We start from the raw sequence: 12,999 nt of genomic DNA on the forward strand, positions 1-12,999 counted from the left end.
TATAAGCTGCATCTACTTGAAGTAATTAATTTTAAAATATTTTTACGAAATAAAATAACAATGATAAAATCAAAAGATAAAAATCCATAGAGACAGTAAAAATTTGGACTTTTCCCCTAAATATTTTCTAGTCTAAATAAAGGCTAAAGATGATATAAGTAGAATGGCTTAAGATGAAGCTTTTTTTAGTGCCTATACAAAATGACATCATACAATACAAATGACCAATGATAGGCCAATACACAGACTAACAAGTGGCAGGCCAGTATAAAGCTTTAGTAATCCATGTGTCTAAATAAGGCTTCGACTGCCGAGCCGTGTCAAAAGAAAAGGTTCAATGGGATATACAATGATTAAAGTCCCTCCAAAGATTATGACGTCATACGATAGAATAGCCAATGAGAGGCCAGTATATACTGTAATTGACCATTGGTAAAATTTATGTTGGCCTCTCCTTGTTTATTCTATAGTACGACGTCATAATCTGTGGAGGGTTTTTAATCATCCTCAACTTTGGTATATAGTAGTAAATCATATTAAAAAACATAATAAAGACAGACAGACAGATAGACGATTGTAGAGTGGCTTTGTTGTTTTAAAAATATCTGACCTCATTATTTATATCAGCTAATTGTTCTCCCATTCCAACTTAAATATAAATATTATCATAATATTAACTTAACATTTCGTTCAGAACAAGCGTTGTTATGTGGTATCCGCCGAGGATAAATGGCAGACACCGGAGTTCAATTAGATTACGGCAGTGTGACAGACGTGGACACCTTACTATAGAGAAGCTACGCTTCTCTAGCATTCACTAGATAATAATCAACATCTATTTCAGTTGTCACTTTATTGAAGGTTTAAAGGATACTAAAGCTATATACAACAAACAATAACTACATGGATAGGAATAAATAATCATAACATAAAAGCATTATAATACATATACAGTGGTCAGTTTGGGCAATAATGATCCCCCATCCCTGAAAAGGGTGGGGGAGAATTAAGAATACAGTTAACCATAATAAACATGACGGATTCAATCATTAATTTTAAGCATAGGGAGGGGGTCATCAGACCCCTTCCCCAGGACTCGGGGGAGGGCCATTGACCCTCCACCGAACCCCAGATCAGGGGTGCCATAGGCATGGCTCACGGTTGCCGAATACCACAACTCTCCCCTCGGAAGGCTGGGAGAGGGTTTCCCTACCAGACTTCCGACAGTGGTTGAGGCCTTCGGTCCGCTCCTTAGGGCTAAGATATATACAAACGATAATGATTCAATGGAATCCTAGTGGTGAGTGTTTCTCAGGGTTGATGGGCTCCCAATGTGGGATAGAATGCAGAGGCTGGCTTGGGTTGGACACGTTGGTCAGCGCCAGCAGGTGTCAGGTTGGCTGGTGGCACAGGTGTTGCTGGAACGGTCAGCAGTGGGGCCTGCTGGTTGTTGTTGGCAGCGGCTGGGGCGCTGGCTGCCAGGTTGATCGTCTGGGCAGCGGCCTGTCCTCCTGAGGGGCCGCGGGGTCTGCCAGAGTGCGGTCCTGGCCTACCTGGGCGGTCATGCCCGCTATCAGCCGATTGCATAGACACCATCTCCTCGGCTGCTTCCCTGCCAATGGGAATGGCATCCCAGTCTACTGAAAAGTCCCGGGACTTGGCATGGGGGAGCCTGGCTCTAGCCATAGCTTTCCTATACAAAGTTGGATGGTACAGGAACACTTGTGACATCGCATTCAGGGCTGCTCGGATGCCTCCTTGTGCTGCTGCCAGAGAAATGATGGTTAGGTCCCCCAGCAGTTTGAGGATCAACAACAGCAAGCACAGTATGGCTGCGCCATCTCCCCACTCGTGGATAGCTTGCCTAAATCCAGCCCAGACATCCAGGGCGGCCTCTCCTTCCTCCGCCAGTCGGTCAATGTTGTAGGACACTATCCCATGGTCTCCTGTGGCCGAACAGCTGCCTTGCTGAACGCAGGAGCCATAGGATAGGCCGGTCAGCATGGCGCTCTTGTATGCTGGGAACGCCAGCAGTTGTTGCCAGTCGTTCAACTCAGCCTGCGAATACAAGCCCCCTGAACTGAAGTCATCTATGGGCTCTGTCAACAATTGCTTAGGCGTATCCAGCGGGGGTGGCCTCTTCTTAGGAGCGGGGGTTAGCTCTATCCAGCCTTCCTCCGCGTGCACAGTCAGGGGGTAGGTGGAGGAGCAGGGAATCTTGGTGGCGTGTTCACTATATACTCGTGTCACAGCGTCTACAAATCCTGTGGGTTCTACTGGCACTTTGTCCCAACACTCCTTGTGTTCGCGGACAACGTATTTATGGCGTTGGCAGGTCAGCTGCAGCAGGATGTCTCCCCTCAGTACTGAGAACGTGCTCCCCTGGGCACGCACCGGGTGGGCCGGGTCTAGTTGCTGGAGCTTCCAGCAGTTGGCCGCTACTTCTTCTGCTGCTGTGCTTTTCATGCGCGTTTCCAGGGTAAACCCAATATAACCTGCATGTATTTGGGCTTGTAGGGGGACGTCAACATCCCTGGCCGACACTCTGGGCAGCGCAGCCGCGGCTGGGTCAGCTGCCACGAACAACGCTGGATGGTTGGTGGCATGGGCCTCGAAGTCGCAGTTCACAATCGAGGTGGGGTTGGTCATGTTGATGAAAAACTGGGCCTGATGGTCAACCAGGTATGCATCCATCACTAGGCTGGGCTGGAGGCTGCGGATCAGCCTCAAGGGGCAATCTCTCCCCAGGTGGTCCCACACGTAGGTTGCTTCCCCAGTGATGCAGGACAGCTCAGAATGGGGACACTCCAGGGTCAGGTGGTCAGATTGGGACTCCACCCGTCCATCCTCTACCACATAGGTCTCTTCCTTGACCAGCAGCCGTCGCTCCTGGAGCACTAATTCATTGCGGTACAGCTGGCCCTCGAAGTGGACGTCCTCCCCTTCACAACCCACCCCCTCGGGGCTGTTGACGAGGGCGCCCACCATGTCGATGGTGAAGAACAGGGGATGGTTCAGCTGGAACGTCAGTGGCTGGGTCTTGCCTGGCAGCGTGTAGACTCGGTTCCTGGCCAGGTCTCGGCACGCTTCTGGGTCTATCTTGGTTGGCCTCATGAGGGTGGGGACCGAGGTCACCTTGAGGTGACCCCATACCCCACACCTGAACGTCCACTGGGACACGGTGAGCTGGCAACTGTACCCGGTTGTTTCCCTCACCTTGACTTGCTGCAGGACGTGCACTTCATGGCCCAGGGGCACCTCCTGGTGTAGGGGCTCCGTGTTACACATCTTTTCTTTATTGTAGGATGTGACATGGGTGGGGTTGGCACAGTCCCACCCCACCAGGACGTAGCTGGTTGTAGGCCACACGGCTGCCAGCAGGAGGCCCCACAGGACCATCCACCAATGGGAGAGGCTTCCAGGCAACCATCTACCTCGCACCCGCGGCTGGGGATCTTCAGCTCTGGTCACGGCTGCTTCTTGTGGCTGGACACGGCTGGGCTGCTCCTGGCTAGATACAAGTTTCCATTGAGCGTTATCTTTGTGCGGCCGGGGCACCCCCATACCCTCCCCAATGACAGACTGGCAAGCGACTGGCACTTGCCCGGGTGTCGGCTCCCCTAGCCCCAAGTGCTCCCTTCCCTTGTCCAAGGCATGCCCAGTGGCATGGGGCTGAAGTGCATGTGGCACAGGCTCGCCCTTACTCACTTCCCTCCCCTGCCCTAGGAACTCAGGTGCATGTGGCACAGGCAAGTCCTTATTTTCCCAAATTTCAATCTCCCCAGCCTCTGGTGCAGGGGGCACAGGCAAGGCTGGGGTTTTACAATGGCTTGGATACAACACATTTAACAAATTCAACTTATCCTGGTGTTGAGCAGCTGGGTTCCTCCGGCTGGCAGGGGGCTCTGGCTGACTGGGGGTGACGGGTGTCACCCCTTCCTCTGGGGTTGCTGGCTCGTTCCAGGACTCAGGTCTCTCGGTGGCGGCGACGGTTGTCGCCCCAGACATCAGGTTGGAGGCTGGCTCGTTCCAGGATCCAGGTATCTCGGTGGCGGCGACGGTTGTCGCCCCAGGCACCAGGTGGGAGGCTGGCTCATTCCAGGATCCAGGTATCTCGGTGGCGGCGACGGTTGTCGCCCCAGGCACCAGGTGGGAGGCGCTGGATAGCACCCCCCCGTCATCCCAGGTGGCGACGCCGGGTGGCGTCCCATACATCGATGCTGAGGCGCTGGCTAGCGCCTCTTGCCTCTCTCGTTCAGCGGCCGCCAGGGCCTCCCCGTACACCGTCTCAGGGACGCTGGGTAGCGCCCCTCCACTCTTGCTGGGTAGGCTCAGTCGGACAGGTTCCATCATGTTGAGGCTAAAAGGCTGGGGCCTCAGAATCTCTGGCTCGGCTATGTTGTTGGATTGTATCAGCTCTGGCCCCAGGTGGTTGAGACTGAAGCCTAGGCCAACCCGGTTGGGTTCAGCCGCGCCGCCCAGTACGTTGATCCTAGCTGGGACAGTCCCAAACTGCGGCATCCCATCGGCTCGGTCCGCAGCTTTGGGGGCGGCTGCTTGCTGCTGTGGTGCTGGGGGCGCGCTCCCTTCCATGTGGGCCACTCTGCTGGGCTTCCCTGGTGGGGCACCCTTATCGGCGGTGCGCCTGCGGCTGGCTACCTGGGCCCAGTCAGCTCTACAATCGCCGCCGTGTGACCGTCATAGTGGCAACGCTCACACTTGGCAGAACGGTCACGGCGTGGCTGGGTGCGTCTCTCCTCTAGGCTAACTTCCACAGGCGTTGGGCAGTCTCGAGCTCGGTGGCCTCTCCCCTGGCAGCGGAAGCAGCGGCCTGGAACCTTGTCATCTGGAGCGACCTTCCCCATCTGGTGGAGACCCGGAGCCAAGGCGCCAATCTCCATTGGCTCCGACTCATCATACTGGGGCAACTGGATGCTGGCAGATCCAGTCAGCCCGTCGGTAGAGTCCACTAGGCACACACCTTCCTTCAGTTGCTTAGTGATCATGGTGACGGTAAACATGGCCTTACGAGTGTACTCAGGTACACTCGTAATTTCATGTCCCATCATGATGCGTTTTACATTGGCGTTACGAATTCCACGATTTAATTCGTCCACCAACAACTCAAGATCCTCATGGCTGTAGGCGTCCCGATACAGGGCACATTTAGTGGATATGTACGCCTGTATCGGTTCTGTCGAGTGTTGCTTGTAATCCCTAAACGCTTGTTTAAGCGTTTGGGATTCAAAAGCAGGACGAAATAGCATTTCACACTCGGCCTTGACCTGCTCGTAGGTCAAGGCTTGGCCTGCCTCGCCAAACAGATGGGACGCCATTTCCGCCGCTTGCCCTACCAGTGACAGTAGGAGGGCGTTGCGGCGGTTGAGGGAATCATGAGGTGGCACGCGGTAAGCCGCCCATGACATCTCGAGTCTGCGGATATGTGACGACCAGGATTGCTTGGGCGGCCCTCTATACTCCGGCAGATTGCTCAGCATCAGCTTGCGGTACTCGGCTGGGGCCGGCTGAGGGTCATCCTGGAGCCATCCTGGGGCTTGTTCACCTCCTGGGGCTTGCGGCTGGTCCATCGGGTCAACGGTTCAACGGCGGGACACAAAGTTATACAGTACTAAAAATGAATGGTTTGTCACTTGAGGCTTCCTAGCCTAACAGCCAACACTGTTTGTATCACTAGGTTGGTAGTTTAGTTACAACTGTATAACTTAGCTGTACTTTGGCACTAGTTGGGTTCTGAGGTTGTAGAATAGGTAGATGTTGAGGGTCTGAACTGCTGTCAGGAACTGATTGGGTTTTCCTTTATCACACTAGAGCTAGAAGGAGGGAAGCTTGTAATTCTTTATTTGCTAAAAATACCCCTGTTGGATGCTATGGAGTAGCTCCGCTCCGGTGTGTGTGTGTGCGTGAAATCTCCTGTCCTTGCAACGTGCGTACGCACCGTCAAATCCGCGCACACGGGGAAAACGCGCACTTTCCCTCAACTCGCTCTCTCATTGGTCCGCTTTGTCCGTTGAATTTATGATATTTCCGCACTCTGTTGCGCTACCCGTGAAAGGCGCTCTGTGTGCCCGGTCGCTAGCCCCACACTACAGATGGACTTAGTCTAGTGTGGGTAGGAAGGGGGAAAGCGCGTGAGGGGACGGGGGTAACTCCGTCCGTTCCCCCTGTGAGGGAGGGGGGGTAACTGTGTGCTGGTGTAATAGTGCCTTTTCTTCTTAATCCTAGGCTTATCTATTATATCACCCTGATTGTATTTGCCTTCAATGGAGGGGGGCTCCTCCCTTTCCTCTGGAATAAGGGGTGTATTGTTGTTGTGCTGGAGGTTTGAGGTGATTTGATTGTGTATCAGGGTCTTTATTATATTACATCTAGCTTCTATTTTTGTCCTTATCACAATTACATAACAGATTTGTTTACTAACCCTGTTCTATTTTTAGCTGTTATCACAATACACAATAAATCCAAGCCTGTTCTATTTTTAGTTTTATCACAACACAACAATTTGTTTGCCAAGCTTTGCTCATAAATCTATTGTTTAGCCATCACACCAGGGTGGTAATCCCTGCAAATGTGATATAATATCTGTTTTTCTAGATGGGCGGCTGCGTTGTAGCCTCTCAGGATACTTGGAGTTGACGTAGTTTTCTCTGTTTTGGTGCACTACACTCGTATGTTGGCTCGCAGCTCGCAGCTATGTGGCATGTTTCAGCCTATCGGCGGCAGGGAATGTCCCGTCCTGCTAGCGCCGCTGATCCAAATCCGGCTGATGGCGGCAGGGAATGTCCCGTCCTGCTAGCGCCACTGGTTCGGATCCTGCTATCTCTTGCAGTAAAGTTGGCCTATTTTCAGCCGTTTACACTTATTTGGCTTGTTTCAGCCGGTCCGCAGGCCTGTTTCAGCCCTTTGAGCGCTCGATTCTCCGTTAGATGTCGGCGCTTCTCGCGGTTCTTCGTCAGGTTTCGCTGTCTTGCTTCCACAACTGCCGGATGCAGAGTTAGACTTTGCTGTCCAGGGTGGGTAATTCAGGTTGCTTGTGTCAGTTTTGCCAGTTTCACTGCTGGGAGTACCTTGGCCTCAGATGCGCGTCTGCTCTACACTTATGGTTTGCCGTAATCTCACACAGCTGTCACCAAAAGTTGTGGTATCCGCCGAGGATAAATGGCAGACACCGGAGTTCAATTAGATTACGGCAGTGTGACAGACGTGGACACCTTACTATAGAGAAGCTACGCTTCTCTAGCATTCACTAGATAATAATCAACATCTATTTCAGTTGTCACTTTATTGAAGGTTTAAAGGATACTAAAGCTATATACAACAAACAATAACTACATGGATAGGAATAAATAATCATAACATAAAAGCATTATAATACATATACAGTGGTCAGTTTGGGCAATAATGATCCCCCATCCCTGAAAAGGGTGGGGGAGAATTAAGAATACAGTTAACCATAATAAACATGACGGATTCAATCATTAATTTTAAGCATAGGGAGGGGGTCATCAGACCCCTTCCCCAGGACTCGGGGGAGGGCCATTGACCCTCCACCGAACCCCAGATCAGGGGTGCCATAGGCATGGCTCACGGTTGCCGAATACCACAGTTATAAAAAAGTGAGATCTAAATCGTAACTGGATAAAGTGTCTCAATAATCAGCCATGTAACGTCATAAAAATGAGGGATTATACATCTCTTATTTAGGGGTCTTCTTTCCCACTTCTTCTCTCATCTCCCTCATTTTTATGACGTCACATGGCTGATTTTTGAGACACTTTGACTCTAAGGAGGTCAATTTTTCGCAGCAAAAATGAGCTTAAAATAGTTAAAATTGAGAGTAAACTATAAAACTATAGCTTAATATTTTCTATCTGCAGAAAAAAATAATTTTGTTTATCATCAATGGGAATCTTTAGATGATAATCGGACTAATAAATTTCTTTTACAGTGAGTTAGCTAAGCCTTTAAATATTTTGCGTTCAAAAACAAGGAAAATCATATTCATAATGAACAATAACTTGATGAAAAAAAGAACTATGTGACCTATGGATGTACGGACATACCTTAGCTACATAATAGTTGCGTTAATAATAGTTGTAAATCATGTATTGCATCGTATTATTGACAGCTTGTAACCAGTTTTTTTTAGCCCCGAGGGGCTGAAGTCCTGAGATTACAAAACGTTTATTAATTTTATGATAATTTTAGTACTTGTGGATAGTTGTCTATAATACGATGCTATACATAATTTTTCAGTATAGCTGAGAACTGGTTCTAATCCAGCGGATATTAATCGGTTTCGAAGCTATACTGAAAAAAAATCTTACCAAGAACGGTACAAGCACCGCAAGCGAAGCCACCATTTATACCGCGACCAACTTTTGAAACTTTATTTTCTGTCACTATTTCTTTGTATTCTAAAAGAAACAACTTGAGATTTCAAACTTTGTATGATATTTACTAGGTATAACAGTTAAGGTGTGATTTAGGAAGCGAAGCAACTCTACAAGAGAGGGGGGAGTTTTAACACATTTGCGTAAACAGTGAGTATAGGCTTTATCTTTGGACTGAGAGGATAGGTTATAAAAGAAAAAATCATTCTAATGTAATGAATTTTCCCAAGTTTTAAGAATTTTTTGATAGGCCTCCAGGTCCAGGATCTGCAGGCCTCCAGCTTGTCTCTGGACAGGTAAAAATAAAAATTTTATTTTTAAAAAGAGATAGAGGTCAACTTATTAAACAAATATACATCTTTTTTCTTCAAATATGTAAAAAACATTGGGAAAATTTATCATGTATGATTGATTTTATCCCCGATAACTTATCCTCTCAGTCCAAAGATATAATAGCCTATATTCACTGTTTTGCAAATGTGTCAAAAGTTCCCCCCTCTTAATAGCAGAATGTCCGTACGTCCATATAAAACATGTCGATTGATATCTAATATTAAACCGGTTCTAATCCAGCGGATAAAAATCGGTTTGGAAGTCTTACTGGAAAAAGAAATAGCTTACTTGGTTTAAAAACATCATATCTGTACCTTTCAGATTTTAAGCTAAAAAAATAATAAAATTGTAAATTTTAGTAGCAAAGCCACTTTACAATTAGTGAACCAGTGTTGGTTTGTCCTAATGGATTTATTAATACTTGGATCTTACACCAGATTATTATGTACTCTGATAAATGGAAACTTGTAGCTGGCTAAAATAACGCCCTACCCCTTTACCCCATCCCTACTCCTTCTACTGGATGAAAGAACTAACCAATAAATGATGTTCATGTTATTCTACATCTTTGACGTTCTTAACTCAAAGGGGTAACCGCCTCAAACTCCATCGAACTTGCCTTGACTGACTCATATATATAAGACATATAGACAAACATCTTGCTACTTTAGTAAATACTTAAATACTTCCTTCGGTGCAATTTTGTAGATAGACAGACAAATAGACATCCGCCTACTTTAGTATATAAGAAGGACGTTTTTAAACCTTTGCTTAATATTTTCTTGGAAATTAATGCATTAAACAGTTTTTATGAATATGAACCTTTTTAGAAACTTTAAAACATATAAATCCATTAAAAGGTAATTTTTGAAAATATGCTTATATAATAGTGCTTTTTAATTCAAATAAAATTTGTTTTTAAGATTTATTTATATTCTAAATTATTGAATGAAATATCCTAGAATTTATTAATTTTATAACTGATAAAAAAATATATCTTTTAAAATAAAGTTTTTAAAAATCTAATGAAAGCTTCTTCGTCTCATATAATTGATCGTAATATTTTTACAGGGATTTGCGCTTTTAATATTCAAACTTAAAAACGCATATATATTCTTAAAAATCGGACTTTTCCAGTATTTCTCCGAATTAATCCTATTCATATCTGCTGGATTCGAACCGGTTCTGAACTATACACAAAAAAATAAAGAAAATTCATAGAAAAATCGGGTATAGTCCTTTCCATGACATCGCTCCATATGGGGCGATGATTTTCTATAGCTCCTTCAAGGAGCTATAGCATAGCCTCTTATCATATGGAGCGATGTGATAGCCCCTTTTAAGGAGCGTTCATATCGCCTCTTATGATAAGAGGCTATGCTATAGCTCCTTCATGGCCTCTTAATAGCTCCTTTGAAGGGGCGTTAATATCGCCTCTTATGATAAGAGGCTATACTATAGCCCCATGATGGCTCCTTCATAGCCTCTCCATCGCCCCTCCGTAGTCCCTTACCTTAATTTATATAACAACCCACTTGATGGCCCCTACATCGCTCCTCCATCGCCCCTTCTCCAAATTTATATTACATTGTACTTTGATGGCCCCTACATCGCTCCTACATCGCCCCTTCATCGCTCCTACATCGCTCCTTCATCGCTCCTTCTCCAAATTTATATTAAATTGTACTGTGATGGCCCCTACATCGCTCCTACATCGCTCCTTCTCCAAATTTATATTAAATTGTACTGTGATGGCCCCTACATCGCTCCTACATCGCTCCTTCATCGCTCCTACATCGCCCCTTCATCGCTCCTTCTCCAAATTTATATTACATTGCAACTTGATGGCCCCTACATCGCTGCTACATCGCTCCTTCATCGCTCCTACATCGCCCCTCCATCGCTCCTACATCGCTCCTTCTCCAAATTTATATTAAATTGTACTGTGATGGCCCCTACATCGCTCCTACATCGCTCCTTCATCGCTCCTACATCGCCCCTTCATCGCTCCTTCTCCAAATTTATATTACATTGTACTTTGATGGCCCCTACATCGCCCCTCCATTGCCCCTCCATCGCTCCTACATCGCCCCTCCATTGCTCCTTCATCGCTCCTTCTCCAAATTTATATTACATTGTACTTTGATGGCTCCTACATCGCCCCTCCATCGCTCCTACATCGCCCCTCCATCGCTCCTACATCGCTCCTTCTCCAAATTTATATTAAATTGTACTGTGATGGCCCCTACATCGCTCCTACATCACTCCTACATCGCTCCTACATCGCTCCTTCATCGCTCCTACATCGCCCCTTCATCGCTCCTTCTCCAAATTTATATTACATTGTACTTTGATGGCCCCTACATCGCCCCTCCATCGCTCCTACATCGCTCCTTCATCGCTCCTTCTCCAAATTTATATTAAATTGTACTGTGATGGCCCCTACATCGCTCCTACATCGCTCCTTCATTGCTCCTACATCGCCCCTTCATCGCTCCTTCTCCAAATTTATATTACATTGCAACTTGATGGCCCCTACATCGCTCCTACATAGCTCCTCCATCGCTCCTCCATCGCTCCTTCATCGCTCCTACATCGCCCCTTCATCGCTCCTTCTCCAAATTTATTATATTACATTGCAACTTGATGGCCCCTACATCGCTCCTCCATCGCCCCTTAATAGCCCCTTACCTTAATTTATATAACAAAGCTCCTATATGGCCTCTCTATCGCCCCTTAATAGCCACTTAATTTAATTATATAACATTGCCCCTACATAGCCTCTCCATCGCCCCTTAATAGCCCCTTACCTAAATTTATATAACAAAGCTCCTATATAGCCTCTCCATCGCCCCTTAATAGCCCCTTACCTTAATTATGTAACATAGCCCCTACATAGCCTCTCAATCGCCCCTTAATAGCCTCTTACCTTAATTTATATAACATAGCCCCTATATAGCCTCTCCATCGCCCCTTAATAGCCCCTTACCCTAATCTATATAACATAGCCCCTACAAAGCCTCTCCATCGCCCCTTAATAGCCCCTTACCTTAATCTATATAACAAAGCTCCTACATAGCCTCTCCATCGCCCCATAATAGCCTCTTACCTTAATTATGTAACATAGCCCCTACATAGCCTCTCCATCGCCCCTTAATATCCCCTTACCTTAATTTATATAACATAGCCCCTACATAGCCTCTCCATCGCCCCTTAATAGCCCCTTACCTTAATTTATATAACATAGCCCCTAAATAGCCTCTCCATCGCCCCTTAATAGCCCCTTACCTTAATTTATATAGCATAGCCCCTACATAGCCTCTCCATCGCCCCTTAATAGCCTCTTACCTTAATTTATATAATCCTTACCTTAATATATATAACATAGCCCCTACATAGCCTCTCCATCGCCCCTAAATAGCCCCTTACCCTAATTTATATAACATAGCCCCTACATAGCCTCTCCATCGCCCCTTAATAGCCCCTTACCTTAATTTATATAACATAGCCTCTACATAGCCTCTCCATCGCCCCTTAATAGCCCCTTACCTTAATTTATATAACATAGCCCTACATAGCCTCTCCATCGCCCCTTAATAGCCCCTTACCTTAATTTATATAGCATAGCCCCTACATAGCCTCTCCATCGCCCCTTAATAGCCTCTTACTTAATTTATATAATCCTTACCTTAATATATATAACATAGCCCCTACATAGCCTCTCCATCGCCCCTAAATAGCCCCTTACCCTAATTTATATAACATAGCCCCTACATAGCCTCTCCATCGCCCCTTAATAGCTCCTTACCTTAATTTATATAACATAGCCCCTACATAGCCTCTCCATCGCCCCTTAATAGCCCCTTACCTTAATTTATATAACATAGCCCTACATAGCCTCTCCATCGCCCCTTAATAGCCCCTTACCTTAATTTATATAGCATAGCCCCTACATAGCCTCTCCATCGCCCCTTAATAGCCCCTTATCTTAATTTATATAACAAAGCCCCTACATAGCCTCTCCATCGCCCCTAATAGCCCCTTACCTTTATTTATATAACAAAGCTCCTACATAGCCTCTCCATTGCCCCTTAATAGTCCCTTACCTTAATTTATATAACATAGCTCCTACATAGCCTCTCCATCGCCCCTTAAAAGCCCATTACCTTAATTTATATAACATAGCCCCTACATAGCCTCTCCATCGCCCCTTACCTTAATTTATATAACATAGCCCCTACATAGCCTCTCCATC

General features: G+C 46.5%; 1 protein-coding gene across 3 annotated transcripts in view; it reads right to left on the bottom strand.

The window, feature by feature from the left end:
- LOC145325835 (acyloxyacyl hydrolase-like) overlaps nucleotides 1-12,999 on the bottom strand; it is a 62,847-nt gene that overhangs the window by 42,159 nt on the left and 7,689 nt on the right. For all 3 annotated transcript variants that reach the window (XM_080168801.1, XM_080168804.1, XM_080168802.1), the window contains exons 3-5: nucleotides 9,033-9,073; nucleotides 8,346-8,435; nucleotides 611-648 (exon numbers count right to left, since the gene is read on the bottom strand). In XM_080168801.1, the coding sequence (XP_080024927.1) occupies nucleotides 611-648; nucleotides 8,346-8,435; nucleotides 9,033-9,073 (169 nt within the window). The remainder of the gene's footprint in view (nucleotides 1-610; nucleotides 649-8,345; nucleotides 8,436-9,032; nucleotides 9,074-12,999) is intronic.

Source organism: Acartia tonsa, chromosome 8 (assembly GCF_053477335.1).
Source record: "Acartia tonsa isolate MP-2025a chromosome 8, ASM5347733v1, whole genome shotgun sequence".
Classification (NCBI taxonomy): domain Eukaryota; kingdom Metazoa; phylum Arthropoda; class Copepoda; order Calanoida; family Acartiidae; genus Acartia; species Acartia tonsa.